Source organism: Amblyomma mixtum, chromosome 10 (genome assembly GCF_055824585.1).
Source record: "Amblyomma mixtum isolate Tamu chromosome 10, ASM5582458v1, whole genome shotgun sequence".
NCBI lineage: Eukaryota > Metazoa > Arthropoda > Arachnida > Ixodida > Ixodidae > Amblyomma > Amblyomma mixtum.
Window position 1 is genome coordinate 129213072 of NC_143021.1, and position 11388 is coordinate 129224459.

An 11388-nucleotide genomic window follows, 5' to 3' on the forward strand; every position below is an offset into this window, starting at 1 on the left:
GAGTGTTGCCACTCTGCTGTCCGGGATGGGTTTGTCGGTGTCGTAAGCCGTGTAGGTCGTTGTGGTGCCTTTCTTTTCTAATATGAATTTAGGGGGTCTCTGACCGTTGTACTTGCACTGTCCGAACGCTCCATGCTTTAGCTTCTGGCCCTGGCAGTTGCACTGCTGCACTGTAAAAATGTCGATATTAGTCTGTCTTGTGCTGGCTATATTTGTGGAGGTTGTCAAAAAATGTTCCTTTGAGGGTGGTGGTGGTGCAAACATTTATTACGAATGAACAGGAGGTATGTTTGGATCAGCCCGTAAGGGACCGATCCTTACAAACACTAGGTGGAGGTCCCTAGTATGGGACTCCAGTGGCGGTTGCCGCCGCCCGGGCGCGCCCGACTAAGGCTTGTTGGGCCTGTAAGTCGTGGCAGCCGAGCAGGGTCGCCTCCCAGTCCTCCCGGGTTGGGTTGGGGAGGGGGGGAATAGCGGGGTTGGAAGGGCAGGCCCACACCATGTGATAGGTGTCAGAAGACACCGCACTACAGTGTGGGCAGCTGCCGCTAAAGGAGGGGTCAAAATGTTTTAGCGCTGCCGGGCACAGCAATGTATTGGTGAGAAGGCGGAGAAGGAGCCGCTCATCCGCCTTCTTCAGGCCTTTACATGGGCTAGGGTAAAGGCGATGACAATTTTGATAATATGTTGTAATATCTTTGAATGTATAGATCGGATTAAAATCTGGTTCCTGATCGGATGGGGAGGAGAAAACAGCCCGGTGAGAGAGCGCGCGGGCGGCTGCGTCTGCTGCCTCGTTTCCTGCCAACCGCTGATGAGCAGGGGCCCATATGAGGTAACGGTGTGCGGGGTCCGTATCCCGTATGCAATTTTGGTATATTCGATAGGCTAGGAAGGGAGTGCAGCCTTCATCGACGTTCCGACAGGCCCCTCGCGAGTCGGTGATTATGTATTTTGAATTGGAATGTGGGGCCGCGAGAGCAATCGCGACCTCTTCTGCTTGTGTTGCACTGCGGGCTCTGAAAGTTAGGCCGTTAACTGTGTTGCTGTTGTGAACTACCGCGGCCGTGTACCATCCCCCGTGGTGAGGGCTGGAGGCGTCCACGTAGTATACACCTGTTTTGTTGCCATAATATCGGGCTAGCGCTTCCGCTCGTGCCAGGCGCCGACCATTATGGTCTTCATGTGACATGTTTGCTGGAAGAGGCCGCACGTGGAGGGCACGTCTCCACAGTTCCGGGATGCGAAACCTGTCTTCCATTGGAGGGGTGTGTTTGATATGGAGTCGAGCAAGAAGGCGGCGACCCGACTCCGTTAGCGACAAGCGCATGTACTGGTTTGTAAGGTGCGCCTCCCGGAGCTCCCGGAAAGTATTCACCACCCCAAGAGCCATAAGCCGGCTGTTTGAAGTAGTGATGGGGAGGTCAAGGGCACGTTTAACAATTTTGCGAAGGATGACCTCAAGGGCGTCCTCCTCTTGTTTCCGTAGGTGGAGATATGGAGTCGAATAGAGAATTCGACTATCCATAACTACAGCGCAAACGACAGGACAGAGATGAAGAAGGGACACCACACAGCGCTGTGTGGTGTCCCTTCTTCATCTCTGTCCTGTCGGTTGCGCTGTAGTTATGGATCATCAAAAACACCAACTCGCCCAACAAATGCTTTTGTCGGAATTCGACTAGTTACGAAGGGGTTTGCCAGCCGCAAGGCATCCTTACTTCGTAACCCTCCGCGTTTGTTGGAAACCCGGCGGACCATGCGACCCACCTGGTCCCCCACCTTACGGAGTTTGGCCAGTGTAGTGTCTGGCCGCCTGTGTTTGTGGATGTAGAGTCCGAGTACCCGTATCTCATCACTTTCGCGTATGTGACCACTCTCAAGAGAGAGAGATATTTTAGTTGTGCACTTCTGTGAGGGGCGGAGGTGCACAAATTCCGATTTTTGAGGGGAACATTGAAGACCACAGTGGCGGGCGTAGCGGTCTGCTATCGTCGCCGCTGTTTGCAGGCTGGTTTCAATGTCTCCTGTGCCGCCCTGCGTGGCCCACAGAGTGATGTCATCGGCGTACAGGACGTGCTGCACGCCGGCGACACCACTCAGCTGGGCCGGCAGGTGCATCATGGCTAGATTGAAGAGCAGCGGGGAAAGTACCGCGTCTTGAGGGGTTCCCCGCGTGCCGAGTAGGTAAGGACCATGGTCTCTATCTTGAATTCGAATGTAGGATTGAAGATCCATTAAAAATTGGCTTATGTATTGGAATGTGTTGAGGCCACAGTCGGTGTGACTTAGGTTAGTGAGTATGATCTCATGTGTTACATTGTCAAATGCCCCTTTAAGATTCAAAGCGAGTACTACCCGGTCATTATGGGGGCATTCGAGGGGGTCAAGGACTTGCCGATTGAGTTGCAGGAGGACATCCTGTGCGGATCTGTGTGGGCGGAATCCGAACATGGTGCTCGCAAAGACCTGTGTGTGTTCAAGATATGTAGATAACCGATCTTGCACCATCGTCTCCATTAGTTTGCCCACACATGAGGTGAGAGAGATGGGGCGGAGGTTATCTGTGTCAATTGGTTTGCCAGCTTTAGGAATAAAAGTGACCAAAGCCGTTTTCCATTCGATTGGCAGGGAGCGGCCTCGTGCATGGTTTCTCACGTTTCTTCTTCCTGCATGGCTACCTGATCTACAATTACTCCTACGTATCTACGAAACCTGCCTGCAGCCGCACTTATGCCTGCCGCACGATGAATACGCTCTACTACCTGACGGTTAGGCTTTCCTGGAAGTCGGGCTACTCCCTGCCCTCTATTAGAGGCCTCTCTATGCGCTGGGATTGAAGCAAGGATATGATCTACGTTGATACGACTGGACCCGTAAAAGGGGCCACGGCAAATCCAGCAGGTGAAGTTGCACCTAAGGGGTTAAAATTCAGGGGGCGCTTTGGCTGTCTAAAGTGCGTAGAGGCTAAAGCGTTTTCCGCACCACTTTGACTGCTTCTGTGGCACTGGTGGCGTCAAATGTAATTGAGTACTAATTACTATATGGTGGCAAATCACTAATTAATGGTTAATTACTTATTAATGCCTGAATACTAATTAACTGCTAATTAATAACGCTTATGCTTCGCCTTTAGGAGTGGAACGCGACAGCGTGTTGTAGCGCTGCCAGGAAGTCCACGGAACGCCTCCACCCGTTTGGCGCGATGCCTTACCCCTTGAACGCAACGATTTTTGAGGAAAGGAAATGGCGCAGTAATCCTCTGTCATCTCCATGGACACCTGAACCGCACCGTAGAGGAAGGAAGTAAGTGGGAGTGAAAGAAGAAAGACAAAGATGGCCCGTAATGAAGAAAATGAAAATTGTATTTGAGGAAAGGAAATTACGCAGTAACTGTGTCACATATCTTGGTGGACACCCGTCAAAGTTCAGGGGGGGGGGGGGGGGTTACTTTTCTGACCTAAAGTGCGGGCACTAATGTGTGGTTAAGATGTTAAGCTTCGCCTCTAAGAGTGGAACGCGACAGCGTCTCCCAACGCTGCCAGGGAGTCCACAGAACACCATCACCCATTCGGTTCTACGCTTCGCTCGTCGGTAAATTGGTTTTTGAGGAATTGAAATGTATCTGTCTCTCACATCTCGGTGGACACCTAAACCTCGCCTGAAGGTAAGAGAGGAGGATGGGAGTGAGCGAAGACACCGTATTCACTAGACGCACCTTTGTTCATTCCAAACCATCGAGCTGGCATGGCGGAGTGGATAGTATGCTCGTCTCGCACTCCGAAGACTGGGGCTCGATTCCCGAGCTCGACCAATTTTCTACTCGGTTTTATTTATTTATATGGCCTGACTAGAAAAGTTAATTAGGCTAATTGGGTAATTAAGCCATTAACTAAGCTCTGTCCCACTTACTTGGAGCATCAATATACGATCCCTTCAATTGGTTGCATGGTTACTAGCCAAAGTATAATTGGCCCCGTTTGAAATTCGCGCTCTGTGACGTTACGACCATTTCGACCAATTGAAAAGCGCGACATTTCTGTCGACAACTGCTGCTTACAACGATGAGACATTAAAGGCTTCCCCCTTAAAATCGCATGCAGCGTTAGCCAAGCAGAGGATATCACCTGGGCTGAAGAGGCAGCTACGTCACCAGCGATATCCACGAATAGCAAGGCAACAATTTTTCTCAAACTCACATGCAGCGGAGCGCAATTGCGTATGGGTCGTGTGGGTACTCCGTATTCAAAACGTTTTGAAATGTGAAATCCTTTAAATATCCATAACTTCTCCATACCAGGGCACCTATCAACGACGGGGAGTGAGACGGCCAACGCAGCTGCTTGACCTCTCCGCCAGCAAGTTTCTGACGCTCATCCAATCCCTCACACCCCTGACAACCCCTCAAACTTGACAAGGGGCGAAAGGATTACGGAGTACTATAAGATGACAAAACAGGAAATATTTTTTCGGCACAAAGTCTCAGCAGATACTTAGCACCACAACGTTGGCCCGATGCCAACTGCTTATGCCTGCCCTTTCTAACGCCAATGTCAGTCCTGAAATTCAGGCTTCCACCCGCTTGCCTAAGCGGGTGAAATCGGCCTAATGAATCTTGGTCGGTGGATGGCTCGCGCTATTCTTGGCCGGACCATAGTTTAGCCAGTTGATTGGGGTATGGATGTGCGTCTGGGAGAATGGTCATTAGCTTCCGCATGGGTCAAGCGAAATCAGCGGCGCTAGTGGCACCTAGAGGCCACATGGATTTCAGTGCAGCTTGTTGCAGAGTTTTCAATTTTTTGGAACAAAGAGAGGCGCATTGGCCCCGAGCTCTCGCTTATTACCACGGCAGGCGCCTAGAGACTGCTTTTACCAAAGAACGTGGCGCTGACGTGAGGACCCGTTGTCCTCAGCCACTAGTCACGGCGCGGACAAGCGCTCACCGCCTAATGCATGCCCCGCGCCAAGCTGGATTGTCAGAAGCAATTCTTACACAGTATTAGCCGTTTTAGGATTCGCCATCTATGTTTATCGGCTATCTGCACGACTCCGTATTGTACACACGATCAAAGAATAAAATCCGGGTACACGGTGTTGCTCTCCCACTGTTCCCTCAAGGACGAACTCCACAGTGGTTTCGGAGTGATGACATCGCTTCCTTGGGTGGTACGGAAGACTCCGCATATCCACGGGAATGTTCAGTGAAAAACTTTGTGCGAAGTATACACAATGCTGTGTGTGTCAAGCCCAGGTAGAAACCATTAGGGCTAACGGTCAGTGGAGAGATTGCTGGGGAGGTCGCCCTCGGAGAACAGCGTGGCAAGCAGGCCGTATGCAGAGTTCTTGATTCTTCGTGCCATCCGGGAAGCACCGCCTGTGCAACACTATTAATTGACTGCGGGATCGATGCCTGAGAAATGGGCACTGAGCGCTGCCGTCCTCAGCAAATGCGAACAGTATGCTGGAACAACGAAGCCGGCGCTACTTTGGTAGAAATGGCAAGGAAGCAGACGCACCTTTGGCGTGCAGATTCGAAGGTGATGGAATCTCGTCTTGTGTTAACAGTTGCTGCACCACATGATGAAGGCATCGATGTCTTGGGAGAGCAAACCTTTAGGCAGTAACCTGAGCTGCAGGAAGCAACCTGCGAGGGCATGTCCTCGCTGTGAAATTGAAGCTCTTAGAGAAGACACGGCGATTTCCTTTATCCTGCCGTGGCTGTTAGCGGTGGCATTGCCATTCATGATGCCATCATCGTTTGCAGGTAGGGGGCGCTCGATACTTGCTAGCACTCTTACGAGCTCTGGTGATGCGCGACTCGTCAGAAAAAGGGACCATGCCTTTCAAACAAAGGCCTGATGCCTCACTGGGAGCAGGTCGATGTGGTTGAGGAGTCCGTGCTATGTGCATCAATGCTATGTGCTATGTGCATCTTGGCTGGAGCCTACTATGGACACGGCGTAGGCGGAGAGCGCGGATGGCGCTGACAGCGACCATACAAAAAATTCCAATGTATCGAAACTGCTGACGATAGGATGCTTGGAAAAACACATTGGTAGCCTTCTGAACGTTGGCTCTAAGTTGCGGCCGTTCTGCCTGGGAAGAGCCCGATGGTGATGCAGCGGCGTCACTAGTGGAGGTGCTGTGATGTGGTGACGGATTGGGCTCTGCGCAACAGAGATGAGTTGACAGCAGTCTGAAGTGCAGAGAGAGAAAGTGATTTAGTGAAAGGAAAAGTCGGAATGCGTTAAGGTGACCATGGTCTTCTACTCCTGACACGCTGAAGTGCTCTAGAAACGAATACTTTAGCCTGCTAAAGAGTCGCTCATCTGCCGACAGTGGGGTCACGGTGGAGGAGCTGGTTGGCGGTTCAAGGAAATGAAATCGTGGATTAACTTTCGCCCATCTTGGTGCACACGCGAACAGCGCCATAAAGGAAGGGATAAAAGAGGGAGTCAAGAAAGCAATGGTGCCGTTGTGTAGGGCGCTGGAATAAATTCGACCGCCTGGTTATCTTTAACCTGCAGTGATATTCTTAAGCACCTGCCGGCCTGATGCGTTTCGTGCCCTAACAAACGCGGCCGCCTTGGCGGGGATCCAACCCTGGAATTCGGGCTGAGTAACCACTTCATTAGCGCCTGGAGCTAAACGTGGTAGGTGGCACCGTGGACATAATATATGTAGGGTTGTTTGTTTTCGGCTAAAACCCGATTTTACCCGATTTTTGCACCCCGAACGTGTTCCTAAAATATCGGGTAAAACCCGATTTTTCCCGATTTCTGAAACAATTGCGCCCACGGAATTGCTGTGCCTCTAGTCTCAGACAAAGAAGTAAAACCAGTTGACATTGTGGAAACTGGGAGCAGTACTCGATCCGTTCAAGAAGCGGCTGCTGAGTCAGTCGTTTGATGACTACCGACCTCTCTTTGTTTCCGTGATGGACGATGTAGGCTCGCTTCGCGAGGAGTTTAACCACTACTTGCTGGAAGCAAGCCCCACAAATGAAGGTGTTGAGGTGATGGGCTATTGGAACGACGCAACTGTGCGTTACCCCAGGCTAGCAAATGCAGCGTTGTCACTGTTGTGCCTAGCTAATGGCAGCTGTGACGTTGAGCGAACGTTCTCTCAGCTAAGGCACCTGCAGAGATCTGACAGGCCTTGGGTGGAAACCGAGATGTTGCGCATGCAGATGGTTATGTATGTTAACAAGGACGTGTAGAACGTCGATGACCAGCCCTCGTGAAAATATTTCTTTTCTCAAAACTGACCGTTGCCTCTCACTGCGAGTAATAATTAATTTCCAAAGAAACGCCAAATTTTGCAATAATTTCTTGAAAGCAGCCCAAAATATAGCCCTAACTGTTATCCACCGGTTAGAGCAAATGGAATAAATTATTAGTTTTGAAATTTAACCCGATAAAAGCCGAATTTCGGAGATTTTCCACAAAAAACCCAATTTCTCCCCTATTATCGAGCCGAAAAATAACGCCCGATTTTTACCCCCCGAATTTGAAAAAAAAATGGCTGAGGCTTAGCTAAGGTTAAGCCTAGTCAGATGCGAAGCATATTGATGGCTAGGCTTGGTAATACATGGCTTTCCTTGTTTGACGTTCATCCCGCTCTTCATCGGTCTCTGTGGCACGGTGAAGCTTTCGCTTCTCGTTGAAATCAGCCCTGCTTCTAGGCGGCATCCCAACACCTGGCCGCCTCGTAAGTGCCCGGAGAGCGAGGCAAGCTGAGCTTTATACCGCTGCTGTAGCGTCACGTGGTCAGCTGCAGCGCCTCTGATGTGGAGCCTCCACCACCGCGGCCGACCGCGCGAGCCGGCAGCCCATCTCTCCTCTGCTGTGACGTCATGTTGTCACGTGGTGTAACGTGGTCACGCTAAAGGTCAATGGTAGCTCCACCGCCGCGCTCGACGGGCTTTAGTGTAGCTCTAGTAATATGCTTCGCATAAAATATAAAACCTGAAAACGAATAACCCTAAATATATGTCGTCGGCTTGTGTACCGGTACCGGTTGCTCAGGACGGAGCATGTGTCGCTTAGCTGGATTGTCGAGCGTAGGCGAGTGGCGCTGATCCGGTGGTAGGGCAATGGCATGCTAGCGGTATGGCTGAACGGCCGCGTGCAGAGGCGCTGGAGTGATGGGTTTATTTCTGATATCGCTTGTCAAAGATGTCTGAGGTAACCCACGATCCAATGTACCCTAGGGAGCCAAGTTTACTGCAGGTTGTGAAACGGGGCCTATAGGGACTACGTGCGCTCAGCCCGGTAGCCAGATGTGGTCTGTTTTGCGCCTGCTTGCTGCCCTTTGCTCGTATTAAAAAGAGTGGGAATATTGGCGCTAGAAATAATTTCCGGTTGCTTTACTGTCAACATGTATGCAGTTTGCGGTATTGGGGGGCCTCGAAGCATGCATGAAAGGAGATAACATTGTGGTCGCCACTATGGGTGTACCAATAAGGATCAGAAAATGTCCATCATTAAAGAAAGAAATCGAGATTTAAAACCATAACTAAGCATTGTAATAAAACACTCATTTCGAATATAACACGCATTTCGAAAGACGAGCTGTAGACTATGGAAATAGTTTGCAAAGCCTCTGTGGATATACCTTTTAAGTAATATGAAACATGTGGAAAAATTCCGAGTATTATATATTTCTGTAGAATATCGCTGTATAACATATAAAAATTGTCACTACACTGATTTGATTCGAAGACGAAGGCGTCAATTTTATCATTTTCTGGGTTCGCCTTTCAGCAATTTTGTGTCAGCATATTTTTATTGCAATGATCCTATCAAAGCACCTGTTATACAAAAATTTCACAACGCTTCAGTGCCATCCACAAACGCTGATGGAGCGACTAAAGAAGATTTGAACGATAAATTGACGTGAAAAAGCGAGAGGAAAGGAAATCTGCTGCACGAAGGGTGCTCGCAGATTTCTGCGCAGATCAGCTGCTCGCAGATTTCTTCTATGATTAAAAATTAACATTAACTTCCGGGATGGGGGAATACATCCTTCGAATTCTTAAAGAGCTAACTGTGAAAAATAAAGGATACCTAGCGTGTGGCAGAGCCTAGCTATCGTCTTGATAATACACCCATGAAAGGTGGTACAAGGAGGGTCTAGCGTCGGCGTGCTCATGAGATGAGATAGTATGTACGATGTATGGCGTGTCGTGATGGCTATTTTTCCTGACTGTGATTTATTTTTAAAACACCATTCTGCACATTACCTGCTCTCCCTATAGACTCGATAAAATATCATACTGCGGAGGAATATAACATACAGCTAAGTTTTAGTTTGTGCCAATGAATTGGGCAGGAGCAAAAATACACAGGACTGGCACCATCTTTCGGCACTGCTTAATACGTGTTTTTGTTTCTTTCTTGCACATGCCTGCAGCTTTGCAGCTCCTGGCTAGTGTCTGGAGGCAAAATGTTCGGGATGGCCATCTACGATGTTGAATATGACGCTGACTCCGCCCCTTGTTCTAAGTTCAACCTCACTGGTGGTGCCTTCAGCCGTGTTAAGCTCGTCAAGAATATCAACGATTACCACCGACGCCTCGGCACGACCATCGAAAAGAAGTATAATGACTGTTTGTTGTCCGTATATTAGGTAGTACCTTGTAATTATAGCAGGTGTATTTTATGCCTGTGGTTCCCATGTATTTCTAAACTTTATCCGAATAAACCTGCCGCAATGGTGATCATCACCACAAAAAGTGTGTAACGTCGTCTTTGCGTCAAAAATTGTTTCATTTTCCTTATTTTTTGTCATTAATCTTCGAGTCCTTTAAACTTTTCTCGTGCACTCCGTAGCGAATGAAATACAGAGGGGCCGGCCGCTAAGGGTCCAGGCAACAATGCCTAGGAGCTCATTAATTCGTGTACTTATATCTCCTGGACATTTCATATCACGCGTTCACACAAGTTCATTAAATAGCTGACACGTTCTTTCAGTGGCTGCGATGCTCGGCTTCTGACACCAAAGGCAGGGTTCGACCTCGATTGCGGATGTCGCATTTCACTGTAGGCTAAATTCTATAAGCGTGTTTACTGTGTGATATCAGTGCACGTTAAAGAAAATAAAGTGGCCGAACTTATCCAGAGTCCTCCACAACTGCGTCCTCCATAGCCGGATGCGCTGTGCGACAGTGATTTCTATCACCAGAATGTTGTTATAGTTGCCGCAACTGGCAAAGGACAAGGTGAATTGGTGACACATGGGAAACGCCTTCGGCCTGCAGTAGGTGTAGTGAGGCTAATGATGGTGATGATGATGAAGCATCACATTAAAGAGCGTATGAGCACGAACACATGACACATAGACATGTGCTCTCGTTAGCAATTTCCACCAGCTTATCATTTCCGAACCGAAGTCACCCCATACCCAACGCCTGTGGACAGAAACATTTTTCAGCAGGGAAGACCTTATGAACGTAATTATTTCATATAATATAAAATTTCACTATAACAATCAATACAGGGTCTTGAATATTTGGGGGCCGGGTTTTAAAAAAAATCCCTATGTAAAATCTATTACCCCATTCGAGCTGAAATAACGTTCACAAAGTAGCAAAATGTGGTCTACGTTATCAGATAAGTGATTAAACATCGGTACTTGCCTAGATTTTCCGGAATGGACGGAAAACTGCTCTCGGCGGCGTGCACAACTTTCGCAGAATCGAGTCGAGACGCTGCGTTGACAAGGTGCGCCATCTGTCGAGCGGCGAGGCAACCGCCATCTCCGGCAACATAGTTTATAGACCGTTTACAGAGGGCAGTTTGCTCTGTCCACTACAGATGGCGCCACTAGAAGGTGCACCATTTCTGGCCTTCGAAGCCGGCGTTAGCAGCATCGGCGCGCAGTGCGAAACGCTGCTGCGCAGCTTGTATACGCACGTCAAGTGACTCTTAAACAACCCCGCTGTGACATGGATGTCACGGGTACTGTTGAATTAATATCTATAGCTAATATCCCTGTGGTGTAGTGTCGGAAAAACTAGACGCGCTTGTTACATAAAGGAAACCGCTACACAATTGCCGCCGTTTTTGGAGGAGCTGCCTTGAGAGTTCATGCTGCTTCCAAGTGAAATAACGTTAATGTGCGGCTCCACGAAAAAATAAACATATCACGAACGACGCGCGCCAGTTTATTTCAGCACCAGCAGTAGCTGCGGGAATGGCAGAGCCTGCGGGAATGGCCTGTCACCTTTCTCACCTTTGACAAACACTGACCCAATGTATGGAATGATCAGTGCTTTTTTAGACCTTTGCAATAAGTGCTTCCTTGGTGTCAGCACAGTGCTCACTAAGCTGTTGTGCGTACTTAAAGCTAACACGGGGGAAGCGGCAACTGAGCGTTTGCAACAGT

At 49.1% G+C, this 11388-nt stretch overlaps 1 protein-coding gene across 1 annotated transcript in view; it reads left to right on the plus strand.

Annotated features, from left to right (window-relative positions):
* The window catches only part of LOC149326930 (uncharacterized), a 244252-nt gene extending 234549 nt beyond the window's left edge, over window positions 1-9703 (plus strand). Inside the window, exon 3 of the mRNA XM_089563514.1 lies at window positions 9415-9703. Coding sequence (XP_089419640.1) covers window positions 9415-9630 — 216 coding nt within the window. The 3' untranslated portion in view covers window positions 9631-9703. The remainder of the gene's footprint in view (window positions 1-9414) is intronic.
* Window positions 9704-11388: the final 1685 nt, after the last annotated feature.